Below are 19,509 nucleotides of genomic sequence, written 5' to 3' on the forward strand. Positions count from 1 at the left end.
CTATTGTCTTTTGTGTGGGGGGGGGGGGGGGGGGGGGGGGGGGGATGCAATCCAATCTGAAACACCAGAATCAGGACCGCGAGAAACTACTCCTCGATTAGTCAAGACATATCCATGGAGCACTTCTCGCATCTCACATGCTAGTCTTGGAGTCCACCACCTGCGCTTCTCTACTCTGTAGTCCCGAGCCCCATGCATGTCCCGGGTAACGCATGTATCACTGTGTTGTTTGGCAGCTGCGGTGTCTATCTACATAACAGTGTCTTCGTCCCTTGAATCAATGACATCCGCCTCGCCGGTAGTATACTCGTATCATAGTGTGCATGTCTATGTCTTGCCGTTGACTGAGCTCAGCCCTTGGAGAGGATCCACATTGGGTTGGGGGTACCTAATTTTGGTAGTTTTAGCTTAGCTTCTAATATAACCATATAACCTTGTTCTACTCCGTAGTCTGCCTACGCAGCATGTTGCATACTCACAGCCTTGTTATTCCTGATGGACAGCAATTCATGGGCGGCATTGCAAGCACTAGTGTGGCTCCATCTTCCCGATGGTGTTTGCACTCCTTTCAAGTGAAGTGTCACACAGCAGTGTGACAGACCTCTTGAGAAGGCGAGAGTCCAGAGTAAGACTCCTCTTGCAAGACATGTTCCTTTTGTCTCCGTCGCGGCAGCCGCAAAAGGCAGCAGTCCTCCCCGTAGTCCTCGTTTTGAGAAGGGGGAAGCCCATTTGCAGATATCGATGCCTTTGACTTTAAACAATGACAACGGCATGCTTAAAAGGCCATAGTACCTTTCTTTTTCGTCACCGGATTTGGCCTGGCACGAGTCCAGGTGACCGAAAGATGAGTCCAGACGGCCTCGTCCCTACTGGCCAAGCTTCTGCCCCATGGCTTCATGTTTGTTGTTGGTTGGTTGGAGGCGGTACTAACGTTACCACTCCGCAGGAAAGGAATAGATTGCTGCTACGTAGCATGGCGCCCCATGCCATGCAGGTTGGCGTTCATTCAATGTAGTATCGTGTTCCATACGGTGCAGGTGCAGTTGTAGCCTTAACTGCATGTTTCGTCGAGTTGCAGCTGTGCCTTCGTAAGTAAACCAATCATCCGTCAGCAGGGTCAGTTATCAGCAAGAGTTTCCTCATTCCTCGGCCTCCTTTCAGAATAAGAAAACATGGACAGCATCAAATTCAAGGGCGTCAATCAAGGTCAATCATAGTCAGTATCAGTTTCCTCCTTTCAACAGTGGCCGTCCGTTGTCACCAGAAATGCAGGCCGGTTCTTGGTTCTGGTCTTATCGGCTCATCAGGTCAAGCCGGTGCTGCAGTTCCTGGCCAGACAAGTCTCGCACTCTAAAAACAGGCGGGTCGTACATAGGGCAAGAAAGAAAACGACGGCCAAGGAACAGAAAGAAGAGGAAGAAAAGGAAGCAGAGGAGCGAGAGCCACCTCCAACAGCTTCAGTCCGACACCTCGTGTCGACCGACGACGAGTGATTTATTTCCTGTTCGCCAGAAGGGGACGTTCCGGTTCTCCTGCTCTCATTTTTTTTTTTCACAATAAATGCAGCCGGCTGGCTGTGCTCTTGTTGCCGGACGAAACCTCGCCTCCACGGCGCCTCTTTCGTCAGTCGAATGGATTGTTGCATTTGCAAGAAAGAGAGGAGGACCTTCACTTCGCCGCCAAAGATTATGACGCGCTTTGGGGGCCGTACCACGGGGAGGAGACTCGGTCGGTGGCTCCTGCCGCTTTGATTCTTTCACGATCAAACGCATCGCTCGCACCGCGTACCGAGTACCAAGACTGTTTGGTCGTTCCCCATCGACCTTAACAAACCCTAAGAATAGCGACGGATTGTCTCGCACGAGCCGCGAGTGCCGACGATTTTCCTTTTCTTCGTCCGTAACTACTGCTCTGGTAGAGCACGCGGTCTGGTACGTTGAAGTGATGCTCGACCCCTAGCGGTGTCGACGGCAGACTCTCAAGCCACCGGCCGATTGAGCAAAAAAAGCTGTTCGTTGTAGAGCGTTTCATTGGACATGTAAATGCATGTGATGTAAGTCCGTACCTATTTTTCGCTACTGGGAGGATATTTGCAGGCAAAACTAGAGCACTGGAAGAGAATATCTCGCATTAAAGCATTGCGTAGTCGGAAGGAGCGCCTCTCATGTAGGGTAGCTTCCATCTGCTCATATTTGATATTGTGAGACAAATGCGAACAGGCGACGGCTCGTATCGTGTGGAAAAACCTCTACGAAGGAGGGAGTGAGAATATTTACACAAGAAAAATCAAGTTCACAGCTGTATACGTTCCCTTCCCACACGTCTGGAAACTAAGAAACAGCGGACATGGACTGCCCGGGTGGATAATTCATGTTCAGGAACAGAGGTCAAGGTCAGCCGCATCGCAAGAAGACTACGGGAAAAGGGGAAGCATAATGCTGCTCACAACCTATGCACGTGCAGAAATACTTTTCCACTCTTCTCACACACCGGATTGTGGATGGCATTACTGGAAAATGTCAGCGTTCGTCGGACTGGCCACCGAGTCGTGCGGCAAAAAGATGCAGCAGTAGCCGAATCCCCCTGATATCCAACTTGCAAGCGCCACCTTTGGGATCTGTTGGCTCTGCCAAAGCATATGGTATTAAACCCTCGAGCTCAAATGCGTCTGCCAATGTTATACAAATGCTAAGATTGCGTACGTCGTATAAAGGTCGCCATATACTGGCCTGTGCGTCTCCAACTAACAACGACTCCAGAGGGACGGTTGATGGAGGAGTGTGACAGGATAGGATAGGAAGAGGGCTGAATGTACTCCGTACGGACTTTGGAGTATATAGCTTCATTCCATATCACGCTGTGCAGAGCAATTTGTTTTGCCCATATCGTGACCGACATGCATATCATTGTGAAACGTGTCGTCAATCCATATGTGCTACTCTGTATGGAGGCCGAGGCTCGGCTCAGTTATTCTCGCTGCTCAACATGTGCCATGACTTTGGGCTGTTCTCACCAGACACTGAAGGTGCATAGAGACTGCCACAGGTCTCAGAAGCGGTCAGTCAAAAGGCTATCATGTGCTCCTGTCTGTGAATCGGCATTTCCCCCCGCATGCCTTGGACTGGAAAAGGGGGTTTGTTCGCTCGTGCCACGTGATTTCATGGGGCCTGGAACCCATGCATGACGACGGTACGGAGTACTACTCCTACGAGACTTGGTTTTTTACGAAACCACTGTATTCGAGGACAACAAGGGCGTCATACTGACAACGGCCGCAAGGGGCGGCAGACGTGATGGGAAAAATTGAAAAATGCCACCCTCACGGCTGCGGGACCTGCGCGAGCTGAATGTCTAAAATGTGACAAAGCCTCCGACGGTGAGATTATTCCTGCAAGAAACAAATTTGGCATCATTATGTCCGAAACTTTGGACGACGGTTTCAGATACATTGCAGAGCAAACTCCCCCTTTTCATAGCCAGCGTGTCGAGTCCACGGATTCCCTCCACGACCGTGACGGGAGGTCAAGCACGGCAAAGAGTTGGGCTCTGAAGAAAAGCCAGCTGCTGCTCAGGGACTTCGTTTTGTGCCAATTTCCAAATCAGTGGTAAGTTGTAGACCATCACCAACGGAGTATTTCGAGCCAGGAAAGTGGAGGAGAGAATTCTGCGCCGTCAAACGTCGACCCGCGGCCGCCACGATTCGAATACGGAGCACTGACTCCCTTGATGTTTTCACGTGCGGTTCGTCTGCGGCGGTCAAGACGGGAATTGACACATCAGAGTTCGAGACACGAAGAACTTTCGTACCGAGTAACGAGGAGGTCTTGTCTGACGTGACAACCTTCGCCCGCCAGTCCACTGGACGAGGCGGGACGCTAAACTCATTCGAGTAATTGTGTATAAGAGACAAATTTTCGGAAGGCCCCGATTTTGCCCAGAGCGCTCTAGATGAAGACGGAATTTATTGAAAAAAAAAAAAAAACCCCCCCCTCCGACAAAACGCGCCTTACGAGCTAATGACGAGTCTTACACATAACCAGAGAGAAGGAGAGGAGAGCAAATCCGAGGGCAGCTCCTTTTTCCCTCCAACTCCTAACCTTAACCCTAACGCCTAGCTCCAAGCCAAACGCCAACCCGCTAACCGTAACTCATCCCCACCCCGACCCCGACCCCAACCGGTGTCTTGAGGTGGGGAAGTTGCCCTCGGAAATGGCAAGAAAAGGGGGAGGAACCGCCCTCTGACTCCTTCCCTCTGGTCATGTAACTTACTCCAGTCTCCGTACGACCTCGCTCATGACGACGCCAACACGACAAAGCCACCCAAGCACGTGAGAACACGTCCAACGTTAGCCAACGTCATGGACGGACACGCTGCTCAGTGCTAGTCGTCGTATAGGAGAAACGCGGCCGATCCCACCGAGTACTTGGGCGTCGAGTACGTCGGGGACGGATGCAAGGCGTAAATCCGAGGCTGGATCTTGTCGTTGTACGCAGTCTGCCAAGGAAGCCGCATTTCGGGGGGAACGTGCCATCCATGCTGCGTACTCCGTAGCCAAAGTCTGATCAGATGGCGACATGTTAACTCATTGTCCTCGTAGGCCTCGCGGCGGTGGAGGAGCGCCCAGTTATTCAAAAACAACACATCCCCACGCGCCAGATCAAGCTCCAGCTCCGTGGCCCAGGCAGCCTCTTCCAATTTCTCAAGGGCATACTTCTGGTCCTGAGTCAGTACAGGGATGGACGATCCACCGGACGCCGGATGGGGACCAAATCTATTGGGGTCCATGCAGGTCATCAACCGGCCATCATGCCATGCCATGACTGGCGCCAAGTAATGGTGTTGAGCATTACGCCCAGAGCTGGGCGTGTTGATTAGCCCCTGAGCATTCCGTCATAGCACGGAACGGCGCTGCTCCCTGCGGAACGGGAGCAGGCTGTAGGCAGTAGGCAGCAGGCAGCAGGCAGTAGGCAGTAGCGGAGTGCTTGGTACTCACCATTGGACGGGCCAGTTGGGCTCAAACAACGTCCGGACGACTTGGGGCTCCTTGCTGAGCAGCTCGTTGAAGATGCTTGCCGCGGAACTGACAAAGGTAGAGCCCCCCCTGTGAGCGCAGTGGCGCACCTGGAGTCCAAGAATATCGCAGCCCATGTCGTTGTGGAACGGCTACAGGGCAAAAAGTCAAAGTTGTCAGTCGCTATGGCGTCGAGGAGCTGCAAGTCGACGGTTCAGCTTACCAAGGCCGCATTCGAGTGAATCCCGTGACGCTTCTCCGGCGGTACGTCCCACGTCTTGGAGCTTGTAACATGCCCTGGCCGAGGAAAACGGTGAGTGTGTTTGCCTTTTTCTTCTTCTTCTTTTTTTTTATTTCTTTTTTTTTTTTTGATGCAGTTTCATTCACGTCTTCTTACTTAGAACGTTGCCCTCTCGATCTTGGATGCCTCGCTGGTCCGCAATGTAGCTCGCCATACCTAGATATATGACGACGCTATCCTCCACGGTGTAGCGGGACATGTCTATGCCTTTCATAACAAAAAATCCTGTCCCCTTGTGAAGGACCTCTGAACATTTCTCGAGGCGTTCGCCGAGACGAGGTAGCGGAAAATTCTCTTTCGATACTTCATCGCCGTCGAGGCAGAGAGCTAGGCATGGAACAGGTCAGTCTCACGATAATATCGACAGAAACCAACAACAGTGGCTCCGACTCACCTTTGAATGCCTCCAGAGCATGGTCAAGTTCGGTAATGTCCTCGCTAGTCAGATGAAGGGCGTACATGTTGCTGTTATGAAAGTCTTGTCCTGACCAAACGAGTTGCCCAGACAATCTTGTTGGAATGCGGACTGCAGCACTCTCGGCCAATGACTTTGTGAGAAGGCTAATTTCTTTCAGTTTGTTAGCGCTGTTTGTAGTCGAGTTCTCCAAGTTGACATGTCGCGTAACGGAATTGATGATTGTACCAACCAAGAGCCATGTTTGCTTGCGGCAAACAACTCGGAAACAAAGTGAATAATGGCTGTACTACGAGATGTGTGCCCAGAGGCAGGAATGCTTTATAAAGACTATGGGCTGGATTTCTCTTGAAAGAAACACCCAGAGAAACTAAGAGACGCGAGCCATCAAATATTATCAGCAAGTGTGGGTTGTTGACCCATGGTGTACTCGGGGTTGATCCCTGAATAACTCATTCCAAGTTCGACTTCATCTGATAAAACGTTCATTCGCACAGCCTGATTCTCAAACATACTTGACGAATATCACCGCTACGCGAAGCATTCAATTTCTCCACTGTCCCGTCAAATACATCACGTTGGGAGTCACAAATGACGCCGAATCCTGATTTCTCTTCTTCGGCAAAGTCCCGTTGGAAAAAAACATACAGGACGCAATGCCAGTTTGGGCACCAATCGCCCCGGGTGTTGATAAAAAGGAAACCTGTTTCGTCAATGTCAGAACACTCTGGCCTGGCACATGGCATGTCAATTGTCTGGTCAGTTGGGAACGGGCATGTGCTGGGGAACTTGCGACTTCACAGCTCAACAGCTGAGATGATATTACGTATTGATGACTCGCGATGCAGCAACGAGGGAGCAACAGTATGGCTTCATCCTTCTAGCACCAGCTACCGGAATAAAGTTCGCTTCTGTCTGAAGGTCGTCAGTAGCTTAAAACTGGTAACGTATTATGAAAAATTCGAGCTTCACATAACTATGGCTTCGCCGCCGCCATACAGCGTCATTTCGTTGAGAAGATTTTCACGCCCCGGAGTAGGGACAACCATCCTGGTGCCTTCAATACAGGGCTCAAGCACCAAGTATGGCCGCTCTTCTTGGCTCTTTAGCGGACACGAGATGTGACCAGATAATAGCCAGTCAAATATGCATGCAATGGCTTCGATTGTGCCTGTGAGAGAACCGAGATCGATTGCCAAATACAGCATGTGCTGCCGTTGTGTATTCCAGAAGCTGCGTTTACTTTAATAATAGGTAAAAGCAACCGATTTCCGTCCATCTGGCATGTGTTGAGTTGGTACAAAGCGTACCGCACGATCTTCTCTAGCCGAAGAAAAACGGCAACAAGCCGTCAAGAATCAGCCACGGCGAAAGACCGACCCGCCGTCCAAGTCCACCTGACCCCTCCGTCTTCCCTTCTTACACCACTGGTATCAAGCAAGCGCTAGGCGAGTTCGCTGACGTTGCGGAGGATGACAACGCCGTACGGAGTGTTAGAGTCAAAATCTATCGCCGAGGCCAAGGTTACATTCTCCGTGTAGTCTAAAGGCGTGTGTAAGACTATTACTTCGTAGTCCGTACGGAGTACAAGGATCCCACGGACTGGTCGCCGGTTGCTATCAACCACATACTCCGTAGTATAAGAAAAAGTTGATAGCGTGCCTGTCACAATGTCGACGGAAACATGACGATCAGTCTTGATGCTTGTTGGTGAGACCACAGAACAGAGAGGACTAACGATTTCAAGGCTCATGCCTGCCAGCTGGGTTTCTTGGCGGCATGCCGGATCTCTGCGCGTGATCGTGGGCCGTGGCGAGCACGGGGCTGCTGGAATTCGGTTTGGTACGGAGTACAATATAGCCTCAGGGTGACAGAGCAGGGTTCGATGCATGTGTGACATGAGCAGGCTTTTGAACTTCAACCGGTGTAGGGACGGGGTCGTGTGGGCCAAACGAGGAAGGGCGGCTCCATCCGCGTATGCACTGGAGGAGCCATCAATGTGATATGGACAAGGGTCCGATCCGTACAGACGACGACGAGAGTACTACGGAGTACTCGGTACTTCGTACAGCGAACGACCTAGATAGTACGTACCTAGGTACTTAGTTACGGAGTAGACGAAAGGGACATGATACCGTCCCGTCTGGTGCCGCCGGGAACAAGGCAGTGGAGTTTTGTAGTTGAAATTCCTGGTGTTTTCTCCTGCGCGTCCTCCCGCATACTTACTTACTTAAGTAAGTAGTCAGGTGCCAGGCACTAGGATCTAAGGAGTAACCAAGTAGGTAGGTACTTACTTAGACATAGATATATACTTAGGTACCTAGGTACCTAGGATACTTACCTCTTAGTACTCAGTAGATACTCTGTACTTGCCCGGGTGGTTAAGTTAGGCAAGGGTCAATCTTTTAATGTTAGTGTGGAATTCTTGGTTCTTGCCGGGCGGGCGGCGAGTTCTTGTGGATGGGGACTCTTTCCCTTTTCGTCAACACACAATGCCATTCATTGTACGGGGTACGGAGCAGTACATGGTCGACTGTTATGTTCTCCGTACTCTATACTCCGTTCGTCGATTCGCAGGTGCCCCGTGCTCGGTATCTAAACCTGAGCACCTACCTACCTGCAACGCAGCACGGACTGCCGAGAGCCGAGAAGTGAGTACAACAGACTTTTTGACGGATCTGGAAGGTTCTTGCAAGGTTCGTGCTCCCGGTGCTGCTGCAACGCCAACGCCGACGCCACGCCAACCTTCCTCAAGCTACTCCGTACGGAGTACGTACTTCGCTACTCCGAGCTCCATCTCCATTCATCAAGCACAGATCGCGTTCATGCCAAACCCGACCTTCTCATTGTCTCCTGCAAGAGCTTCAGCTGCCAATGATGGATCCCTGGCCCTTGTTCAGATCTCGCAGCCAGTCGCCTCACTGGCTGCGAGTCGCCAGGTAACGGTTGCAGGGACTCGAGCCTCGACAAGGGTTGAGCCTGTTCGTCACAAAAAAATTCGTCACCAAAACAAAAGATAAAACATGACCACAAGCGGGGAAATCCCCAGCGAGGAGCTGTGACTCTCGGAGCCCCGTGGAAAGTTGCAACCCCCAACCGCGACGGCACGCAGCCAGTCCAACGTTGCTGGTTGGGTGTTGGGCAAAGGGAAAACGCCAAACCACTTTAATTTCGCGCCCGGCTGGGTTTGGCATGCTTGACGCTGTCGTACCACCTCGCATTTCCCTCGAGTTTCAACAGACGCCTGGATCAATCGCGTGATCTCGCCACCTCGCCCGCCAGGACCAGAACCATGCCGGGCGTTGTTCTTCCCTCCTCCCCATTGTGACTGCCCGCTTACTACTCCGTGCTCCGTATGTACGCCCTGCCTGCTGCGTTCTTCCTCTGACCTTGTCCAGCACAGGATGTTATTATCTGTCTAGCAAGGCTAGTTGCCATTTGAAGAAATATATGTTGTATTATATATTCCGTTTATCTGTTTATTTTTGCCCTCGGCGTTCGGCTACGGAGTATTGGCCACCTGTGCTACACGCCTGCGTGGGACTATTGCGCCTATTCACGACTGTGCGTACCAAGTACGGAGTAGAGTACAGTAGTATATTGTCATGGATACCACAATCAGTAATATTCAACCGGGACCGATTGTGAGTGACAGGTTTGTTTTTTCTTCTTGTCCTATCGTGTCTTTCGATTCCAGATGCGTTCCGTTGCTACACCACCCGGACGACCTGGAATGCCCCATATCTTTTCTCATGGCATGTCTAGCAAAGAAACTGCCTGCAAGCCTCTATTGATTCACACCCCCATTGGCATGATGAGTTGCGCCATGCTGTTGTACGGAGTACCTTTATTGCCCTTTGGATCCTTGTTTTTCCTATACGCAACTACCAGGTAGTGCTCTGGGCGCGAACATTCTGGTCGACGTGTGGGATCAATGCCTCCTCTGCTCTTCCCCTTCACCGTCCGTACATGGCTCTAGTTGGCCCTGATAGTCACAGCGGAAAAGAGACATGTGCTCCATCTTACCCTACCCCGGGCCAGGCTCCGGAATATCTCACATGAGCTCTTACGGGGGTTGCCTCTTCAACCGGAGGGAGCCTTTCTGACCGGAGCTTTTTGGATCGTCATCTACGAACACATACTACTTCCAGTGTGCTGACCGGTCTTCCCATTAGACCAAACAAGGATCGAAGCGCAAAAGAACCACCGGAGATGAACCACCTGCAGCAGACCGGGCTTTACGACTGAAGAGTGACCAATTTCCTGGCGAACAGGAATTTCGTAACTTGACACAAGTAACAGACACACCAAGTTTTGCTTGGCCTGTCAGCCCCAGCACGGATACAACCGATACATCTCGACCCAGGCCAACGGCACTTGCATTGTCGTACACGGCCAGCTCACCATCTGGCCGGGGACATCGTGAGACTGCCGCTCACCGGCATTATGGATCTACCCAGTTACTTGAGAAAAATCATCCGGGACTTGAATCACAGGGAGGCGCCGGTACCGCGCCCTGCGCAGTGCCCATCGCTTCTACTCAACCGCCGTCATGCGGGAGCTCAATCCCAACTACGGAATCATCTGACCTACAACGGCATACACAGGTATATAATAATAGCTACTATTACGCCCCAGGTCCGGACCTTGGAAAGTTGAATCTTGCCGTCGATCACCGAACGTTGTTACACCAGGGCACTCTGATGTCAGCCGGGTCGGTCTTTGCCCATGAGAGTCAAGGGCAATATCAAGGCCTCGTATCACAAGGTAGTCAACTCAGTACTACGGGACATCCAGATGCACAGTTCCATCCCGGATTCGTCGGTTCCAGCAACTTACCAAACTCTTCTGCCCTCAACGTATTACCCTCCTTTCAGCCATCGCTGCTCGGCTCAGCCGTCGAGACCCCGCAAAGTTCCTTCTTGACGGTGTACAACACCTACCCATTTGTACCCGACTTTAGTGCAACTACCACTTCCGAGCCTGGAAATTCGTCAGTACGGGACAGCGACACGTCGCATCTCCCCATGTCAGCTGGCCAAGCCGCGGTCACAGTGACCAGTGGGCAATCCTTTGAAGAAATGGGCGGAGGCGAGATATATCTCTCACAGCGCTGCAAGCCTGATATTTACACACAGCTTGCTTTCCAACAGACAGCGCAAAATTTCGGTTCTGCACAGCCTCCGCCGATGGTCACAGAGTCCCTGCCGAACAACCTGAAGTTGCTACCATCCACAGAGATGGAGCTGAGCGGCAATGTCTTGTCTTCACAACCAGTGGTGTCGGCAGTGCCAGCAGTCCAACCCATACCGCGGGAATCCACTGGGGAAGCTGCGCAACACTGGACAACAAAAAGCTCCAAAGACCAAGCTGAAGCAGCATCCGACAGCAGCTGTCCGAGCTCGGCCAGTGAAAAGAACTTCATGCATCTAGTCAAGAAGCGTGGCCCATTTAACTTGCAGAAGCGTAAAGAAACGGCCGAGACCCGAAAGAGGAAAGCATGCCTAAGGTGCGGGGTCCAGAAGATCCGAGTAGGTAACGTACACGCTGTGTTGTGGCTGTCATTTTATGGGACCACACCGATTACTGATGGAGTGATTTAGTGTGACGCAGATCAAGATGAAGTTGAAGGCTCTTGCATCCCATGCCAAAGCTTCTCCAGAGTCTCAAAGAAAACCCTCCATCGCGTCTCGTGCTTTCGTGGCAAGTTAACAGACGTGGTACTTTATCGAAAAGGCGGTCTGAATCTCACGAATCGATGGAAGGGCACTGAAATGAAAGACGTCGGCGATCGAGTTAACACCGACATCCGATCGATACAGATAACATTAGGTATCAGCGACAAGCCAATCGAGATCAAAGTAGTCCGATTCCGAGCCGCTGCGACGGATGTTGTTGCCCGTTTTTGGACGGTGAGAGAGGGTGAGCGAGGAGACGAAGTCAAAAAAAAGAAGGACCTGGAACCGTATTGCCTTGTCGACATCTGGGCTACGGCGTCGTACTTTGAAAAATACATTATTGACAATGCCATTGCGACCTTGGTAAAGCAACACACGCCACACAAAGTATTGCAAAAGACGCCTGCAGGGCAGGATGTTATTAAGAGAACATACATTGCGGCAGTGAACTACTACTTAGGACTGGATGTGAGTCTGTTTAGCTGCGGTACCTGCGCCTGACTGGTAGCCCTAACTGTACAGAGCAGGACGAGGTTATAGGTCCGTCGGGAAAGATTGCCAACCCTCAGAAGAGGCTCTTAGGAAACCTTTTTATACTTTGGCACGCAAATCGTAGGTTCACCAAAACTTTCCTTCCCCCGGAAAGCATTCTAACGACAGTGAGCTTCACGCAGGGCACACCACCGGATCAGCCTATATATGCGGCAAAGAAACTCTCGGCATGAGACCTGAGCTAAAGGACGAAACATACCCCCTGTTCGGCAAAGTTTCCGTTCCCCGAATGATCCTCGCCCAGTTCGACAGTATCAACCACTGCAAACTTCTGTCAAAATATGGTCAAAGGGTCCTCCGTGACCTGGAAATATTCATCTTTAGGAACCAGTCGGTCTTTTGGTGGCCAATATACCTTACTGTCTTCATTCTACTACACGAAGCGAGCCACATGACTGCGGACAGGTATCGTCACGCGAGGAATAACTTTGGTGGAAGGGTACGCAAACCCTCTCCTAGTCAGCTTAGTTCGCTTGCCTTGCAGCGCCTGCTGACCCCTTTCGTTGTGCACAGTATCGATACTCCATACCGAATTTTGTGGAAGAACTTCAAGAAGGATGTAACAATATCCTCGTTCATTTGGCACTACTACAACTGCTATCCCTGGGGGAAACCAGACGACCCGTGGGAGCGACACAAGCACTTCATGTCTGAGCTTACAGCAGAGCAGCACGACTTGGTCATGGACACGTTGACGGATAGGCGGGTGCAGAAGCATCTTGCAGTATCGGCGAGGTACAGGCAAGAAAATGGAGTGAGTAAGTCGCGGGCTGCCAAATCACAATGCACGTTGGGCAGACTGTTGCTGACGACATGTAGGAGAAAAGCCGGTCATGCCGCCAATGGGTAAACAAGCAACACCATACATGGGCTCACAGAGCCACTTTGATTGGGATCACCCATTCTACTGGATAGCGCAGATGTTTGAAGAGCGGTGGCAACCACGCCCGACGTACCAGCGGGAGTATATCAGTTGATGGGAATGCCGTTGCATGGCTTGCGGTGCGCCACGTCCTCCTAGAACGAGTTTCCGTGAGGCGGACGCATCGGTAACATTCGTTCAAGACCTGCACGTGTGGATCTGCGCACTTAGACTATTGTCTTTACATGGAAGGGTTTCAAAGTCACACTCCTGCAGCTCTCGTCCGAATCGTCGTGTTACACGCCGCTTCTAGGTCTCCCAAATCGTAGCCAACACAGTTCAGATGTGCAGATCGACCCCATCTAGCCCCCAGTGAAAGCTACCAGCAAGTCGTGTTTTGCCCCCAAGTCTTTTCGGGGGTCTCTTGCTGTTCGGCACAGGAACCTTGGGAGTTGACTTGCTGTCCCACCTGTTGCTCAGACCGAGCAACCAGGACTACGCGACTCGGCACGCCGGCCCTGTGCCGCCGCCAATCATGATCCGAGTCACACACTTCTCTGAGAGGGCTGCCCAGCCCAGAGCTCTTCATGAGGCCCGCTCTGCCGCCTGTACATTGTCGATTGACCCATCGACTTTGCTTCAGCATTTGGGCCTCCCTCCGGGCCTTGGCCTCTGCTAGCATTCGCAGCAGGTACTGTGCAAGCGACTCTATTTCTCTCTGCAGCTGCTGCAGATGCGAGGCCTCAATGAAGTGCCGGGTGGCCAGGACGGCCCCCTCGGGGCTACTGCGTAATGCTTTGGACTCGGCGCTCCCCCCCCTATTTCCCACGCAGCAGCATCCATGGCTGAGATGCTGCAGGACGGCCGCCAACTTGCCAGCGAAGGAATCGTCGAATGGAGCAAGAAGGTACGCGTCGGTAGTCCTGTGCAGCGCGTCGTCCAGGGCCACGTCCAGAGCAGCCGCCAGGGCCTCTCCACGCTTGCAGGCCGACAAGCTGGCTCGCGCCTCCTGATGCCGGTCGATACTCGCAAACCACGTGTTGCAAAGAGCGTAAGTCTGCTCGTCTTGCCACTGCCGATCGAGCCGGAGGTCCTCGAGCCACGGGCTCCTCGAGGAATATCCTCTCTCCTCGCAAGGCTCGGATAACTGGTCCTGTTCTTGCCCGTCTGGAGGAGGCAGCTGCGTCTGCCCGGCCACGTACGCCACGCCGTCTGGCGATGCGTACTGTAGCGCCAGGTCTCGAAGACAGTACAGCAGGTCAAGGCACCGCTCTGTCACGCATCTTATTGCATTGCGGTGCAGGACGGAGCATTTGGAAGTGCTGTGCTGGTTCCCCCAGGTCATGTTTGGGTCCGGCGGCCGCGGCCGGTTGTTCGTGTTTCGTAGCTACTCGTCGCGGGGGAACGGATCGAGAATGGGCTGACGTATGATTCAATCGCGCGGGTTATGAGAAGGGGCCAAGGCTCATGGTGCAAGGGCCCTGCATGAATGCGAAACCGAAAAGAAGTCGGGAGCGGCACAAGTTTCGGGGGGCAGGAGGGAAAGGGGGGGGAGGAAAATCATGTGAAGCTATAATGACGATTGTGCAACGAGGAAGGTGAGCGGTTGCACGTGGAAGGAGCAACCTTGGTTGAAGTGATGTGTACGCCAGAGCCCGGAGGTCGGACACAAACTCACACATGTACACGATGCGAATGGCTGCTGAATCGTAGGAAATAGGTAAGCAGCCAAGGGGAGAGGAGACGGCCGACCAGTCCGTTTGGCAGAACATAGCATTGTTTGGGTCAATTGTGCATCGCAACGGGTTCCTGATGTTGTCTCGATCAATACTTGCTCCCATATTCGGCACCGATCATGAATTGCTGCAGCACGAACCCGCATCTCCAAACCGCATGCAAAAGCTGCACACGGCCATCTGCGCATGTAATTACAGTGCTCTCCCCCCCGTCCAGGCCAGGCGACTTCGAAACCGGCACCTGATGACCCCTCTCGGTCTTCTCGTCGCCGGTCTCTAACCTCCAGCCTCGCGGGTCAGGAATATCTCAACGACTCGTTCCCTTTCCTTCGCCATCTTATCACCTTCGTTTGCCCTGAATGCTATCGGCCCAATGACTTCAGCATATTTCCGTTGCCGTAATTTCCTCTTCTTGTCGCCATCGTCTTCTCCCCGTCTGAAATTCAGTCGCCGGCTCAGACCAGGCGGGAGCGCATCCGACGTTGCTGGACTCAACTCTGTAGCTACACGGGCCAGTGTAGAGGTCAAAAAGACAAAGGCGATATTATGATGAGGCGCAGAGGAAAATATGTCGAGAATCTGCACCTTTGCGTCAGTCCACGCCGTGGGGGCAAGAGATGCCAAATTCGGGAGAGACGTCGACAGTTTGGCCCAGAGGAGTGGAGGAACGAGACCGTCCGTCAATGAAACCAAAAATAACAACAACGTTGACGATAGCAATTCCAATTTGTGTGAAGACGGGAGCTCTCCTGGCAGCGCCTCGGCAATGGGGGAGTCTTTGTCCAAAGCTGCCACGAGGCCGGCCTTCGTCTCATCTCGTTCTGCCAAACCGCATGTCCAAGTGGTCGAGTCAAACGGCCAACCCGGCTCCCGAGGCAGAGTCTTGGATTCCAGCATTGCTTCTTCGGCAACACATCTTTCCACCAGTGTCTGGATTGCCTCCGTCAACTTGAAGATTTCTTTTGGAGCTGAACATCGAACGTCAGAATCATAGGGAATAGCCCCTCTGATATTCTTCTCAATGCAGTATTTTCGTATGCCACCGTCAGGCACTCTAATGAGCTCGTCAATGGAGCGCCCAAAGCACGTTGGCAACCAGGCGCCTTTGACGGGAATGAAATGGTCCCTGCCGTCCTCTACGCGAAGTACCAAAACATCCTCCAAGCTGGTGCGGCCGTCATTTAGGGCCCGTAGATAGGCAATATTGGAGACTTGAGCTTGAATATGTGCCAGGGCTGTCTCTCCTGGCTGCAACGTGACTCCTTGGCCCAGGTCGCTTGGTGGGTCATCGTCTGGGTCCGGATGGAGAAACGACGGGGTCAGCCAGTTTAATGAGGGTGAGTCGGCATCGCCTTTGGTGGGATTCTCAGTAAATAAGAGGCTTGCTGGGACACTGCCAGTATTCGCAACAGTGAAGACAATCGACTTTCTCTCCAAAAAGCCAACATCGCCAAAGTCAACAGTATCCTCATTGCCAGACTTGTCCCCTTCCATGGCAATAGTGACAGTTGGGCGTCCTTCATTTTCTGCTCTGTCAAGCTCCCAGGCGACCTCTGCGTGAACTTTTGCTTTCAGTTCTGGCACCACTGCATCATATTCAAGAGAAAAGACAGAAATGATGGGTTTGTGGTCTGACGACGTGATGCGCTGGTGTGACGTGTAAATGTCGAGGGCAATCCGATCGACAGAAGCTTCGTTTGTTGTAACTTCTCTGGGGACATCGTCCTGAGTTTCGTCGTACTCATCGTAATCATAAGCCTCCACCCCAGCTTGCTCGTCCCCGTCTGTGTCGGGGTCATAGCTGAAGAGAACGTCGTCGTCCTGATCTATACCCCTCGATTTCATTTCCTCATCCTTTTTCTTGGCCGCCATTTCTTCTGCCAACTTGGCGTCAAATGCTTGTTTATCCTTTCGCGTTCGATACAAGATCCGGTCACACCAGCTCGGGGCTCGTCTTTTCTCACTAGAATCAAAGAGGCCCACAGTTCCAACATCATATTTGTAGGAGGGCAAGAAGGTGATAGGCCCTTCTCTCCATCCATCGTGGAACACTCTGCGTTGTGCCATCATTCGCCGAAGTTGATCATGAGGGAGGAGTGAGTCCAATGTCGCTTGGAGAGACGTGGGGTCCTGACTCGGGTCTTGGGGGAAATCATCGGGATCCGGAAGTGTGGTTTCAGAATCGAAACTCTGGTCGCGTGAGTGAACCGAGGACCTCGTTGTGGTATCGTCGTCGCTTTCAGAATCTCGCATTACAATTACTCCCTCCCCCTCTGGGGGCGGCGGGGTATGGCCGCCGCGCAACGCGTACTCGCCTCTTGTATGGAGCATTAGTATCCTCCTGATATCATCGCCGGGAAGCCCGTCAAGTCGAAAGTTCAAATCGCCGAACCAAAATGCAAAGTCTTCGTCGCCAATCGTGTCCCCATCGTCGTCGGAAACGCCAGCATGGACTACGGGATCGAATTTCGTTTTGGTAAGAATCTGGTCAACATCCCAACACCTTCGGTCCAGGTAGCCGGAGCCAGCGCCGCTAGCCAGATGGCAGTTGATAAATACCATGCGAGTCGCTTCTCCAAGAACAAGGCGGGAGGTGATTGCGCCCTTGTTCCCAAAATAGCCCAAGAGACCGGTGCCGACCTGTCTGGTGCTCACGTTGGTAATGGTTGGGGCGATCTCTGGAGATGCGTAAATCAAGAGCAGCAAACCGGCCATCTGCCCTGACATGATGGGTTGATATCCCGGCGGCATAGCAGCTTCCAGAGCAGCCTGCCACTTGCCAACCGGCGAGCTGTCGACATTGACGGCCCGATTCATGTACTCTTTGGTAGCGTTCAAGTCGACGACTTCCTGCAGGCCTAGAACATACAATCCGATATCGCTGCCGCCAAGGAGCTGAACGGCGTCGGGGTCGCCATGCTGATCTGCAGCGGGATCGTGGTGTGCGACAGCGGGATTTCGAGACAGGTCCAAGGTGGCGAAGTTTTGATCGAGACCTTGGCCGTCAACAAACCACCTTGCAAGATCTTTGTCTGTGCCAGTGCAAGCCGCGACGTTCCAAGTGCCAATCTTGACTCGGAGCTTGTGCGGCCGGAGGTACTCGTGGCGGCGTGCGCGTACCGCGCGCGCGAGGGACTGAGGCGTCGTGAACACTTCCACGGGCTCAAAAGAATCGGAGTGAGTCGACGGTGGACTATCTGGAGCGGCCATTTCCATCGAGATGGGGAAAGAGGCGTCAGAACTGCAAAGGTGCCGCCTGGTGGCGCGGTTGGAAACTTGCTGCTTTCTGGTGATCTAGACCATGATGTTGAGATGTGCAAACCTGTTGATCGGCCGTGGGAATATGTGATGGCGCGGGAAAAAAAAATAAAAGAAAAAAAAACAAGGGGCTAAGAATTATGGTATCATAATGGAGCCTGGGGGGAAGAGATGCGATCCAGGTAGCAAGAACACGTGGGCGCAACCGCGTCAGTGTGTGTGACGGCAGACGGAACCGTGATGGATGATGGATGGAGGAGAAGAAAGTTGAAGCGTCAGTTGACCCGACATGGACCACATGTAATCGACCCGAGCCCCGCCGTCCGGTGGAACTGGGATGCAGTGAGTGGGCTGCCGGCTGCCTTCAAAATCGGCGCACGTCAAGTTCAAGTTGGCGCATTGAATACTGAATGCCCGGCCCGTAATGGTCTCGGCTGTTGCTGCCGCTGTTGTTGTTGTGTGGTGATAACATAAGTTATTGTTGTAGGCGGGCAAGGAAGCCGCAACCCACGCGCCCCTGCCCGAGCTGGCAAGTTGCAGCCGCATCCCGCATCCCGCATCCCGCATGCATCTGCGTCTGCAACCTCGCACTTATCGATAATGTCCCATGTCCTGTGCAACATCCACGATCCAGGATATCCATCTTCCACCCATACGTACTTTGGCCAACGACAGCAGCCATCAGTCCGGCATAGTTCCTGCAGACACGTCCCAGCGGTTCCCTGCCTGCCCAACGTGGCCGGGCCCATTGTCGCAATGAGCAGGCAGTCGTCTCACAAACAACGGCACTCCCGCCAGCCCTCAAACCGCATACCAGCTGTTTCCGACTACGAATCCGACGCGGCTGCCCTTCACGCAGCCTATGCACCGCCGCCTCCCCGTACAAACACCGAACTGAACCTATCCGTCCTCCAACGCTACCTCCCCTCCATCCAAGCCATCCTTGCCATAGCAGCCAACGCCGTCATCTACACCTTCGACAGCGAAACAGCGAGTTGGGACAAGTCCGGCATCGAAGGCACCATGTTTGTCTGCGCCCAGTCTGCCCTGCCCGAGAGCCATCGACCGCGGGCCTGTGTCTTTGTCCTCAACCGAAGGTCGCTGGACAACTTGGTGGTTGACCTTGCCAGAGTGAGCGACGTGGAGATCGCTGGCGAGCTGGTGATATTGAGAGTGGAGGGCAGTTGGGACGAGGGCGACAAGGTCATCGGCTTATGGATTCACAATGACAGGGACGAGACCAGGGAAATCAGCGGCGCCACGATACAAGAGAGCTGGAAACTGGCCAGGTCAGGAACGGCCCCTGAAGAGCAGGGCCCGGAAGCTGGTCCGGCTATGCAAGCTGTTGGGAAGACATTGTCCCCGAGTGACCTGTTTGGGAAGCAGCATGGGCCGCAGGCGGTTAATCAGTAAGAGCATTCGTCATTCGTGCGATTTGAAGCCATCGTTGATTCAATCCGCCCCGGACTATATCCATGGGCCACGCCCTTCCATGGTCCGTCTGGACAAGCAGGTCATGCTGAGGGTGTTGTTGCCTGCAGACGGGCGGGAAATTCACACGATTCATGCAGAAAGATATCCCATAGCATATTGAGCTATTATATACGAAGAAGCTGTAAAAGCCAAACAGTTTGCAAGAAAGCCCATTGCCGAGCCAGCCCGTACGCCAATGTAACCAGCTAAACGCAGCGCATC

At 52.9% G+C, this 19,509-nt stretch overlaps 5 protein-coding genes across 5 annotated transcripts; 2 read left to right on the forward strand and 3 right to left on the reverse strand.

Moving 5' to 3' along the window:
* Positions 1–4,381: 4,381 nt before the first annotated feature.
* On the reverse strand, positions 4,382–5,774 carry MAM_04876 (Taurine catabolism dioxygenase TauD/TfdA; the record flags this gene model as incomplete). Its single annotated transcript, XM_040823674.1, has 5 exons — positions 4,382–4,859; positions 4,995–5,164; positions 5,236–5,309; positions 5,410–5,640; positions 5,708–5,774. 5 exons carry the CDS (start codon positions 5,772–5,774, stop codon positions 4,382–4,384), a joined length of 1,020 nt encoding a protein of 339 aa, XP_040678345.1.
* Positions 5,775–10,431: 4,657 nt separating this feature from the next.
* On the forward strand, positions 10,432–12,935 carry MAM_04877 (uncharacterized protein; the record flags this gene model as incomplete). Its single annotated transcript, XM_040823675.1, has 6 exons — positions 10,432–11,259; positions 11,332–11,874; positions 11,934–12,018; positions 12,081–12,363; positions 12,472–12,716; positions 12,778–12,935. The coding sequence occupies 6 exons, from the start codon at positions 10,432–10,434 to the stop codon at positions 12,933–12,935; spliced, it is 2,142 nt and encodes a 713-aa protein (XP_040678346.1).
* A 264-nt stretch (positions 12,936–13,199) lies between these two features.
* On the reverse strand, positions 13,200–14,165 carry MAM_04878 (phosphatase family protein; the record flags this gene model as incomplete). Its single annotated transcript, XM_040823676.1, has 1 exon — positions 13,200–14,165. The coding sequence occupies one exon, from the start codon at positions 14,163–14,165 to the stop codon at positions 13,200–13,202; it is 966 nt and encodes a 321-aa protein (XP_040678347.1).
* Positions 14,166–14,832: 667 nt separating this feature from the next.
* MAM_04879 (phosphatase family protein) lies at positions 14,833–17,766 on the reverse strand (the record flags this gene model as incomplete). Its single annotated transcript, XM_040823677.1, has 1 exon — positions 14,833–17,766. One exon carries the CDS (start codon positions 17,764–17,766, stop codon positions 14,833–14,835), a length of 2,934 nt encoding a protein of 977 aa, XP_040678348.1.
* An 804-nt stretch (positions 17,767–18,570) lies between these two features.
* Positions 18,571–19,227, forward strand: MAM_04880 (Dcp1-like decapping; the record flags this gene model as incomplete). Its single annotated transcript, XM_040823678.1, has 1 exon — positions 18,571–19,227. The coding sequence occupies one exon, from the start codon at positions 18,571–18,573 to the stop codon at positions 19,225–19,227; it is 657 nt and encodes a 218-aa protein (XP_040678349.1).
* Between the last annotated feature and the right edge of the window lie 282 nt (positions 19,228–19,509).

This window comes from Metarhizium album (assembly GCF_000804445.1).
Source record: "Metarhizium album ARSEF 1941 chromosome Unknown scaffold_11, whole genome shotgun sequence".
NCBI lineage: Eukaryota > Fungi > Ascomycota > Sordariomycetes > Hypocreales > Clavicipitaceae > Metarhizium > Metarhizium album.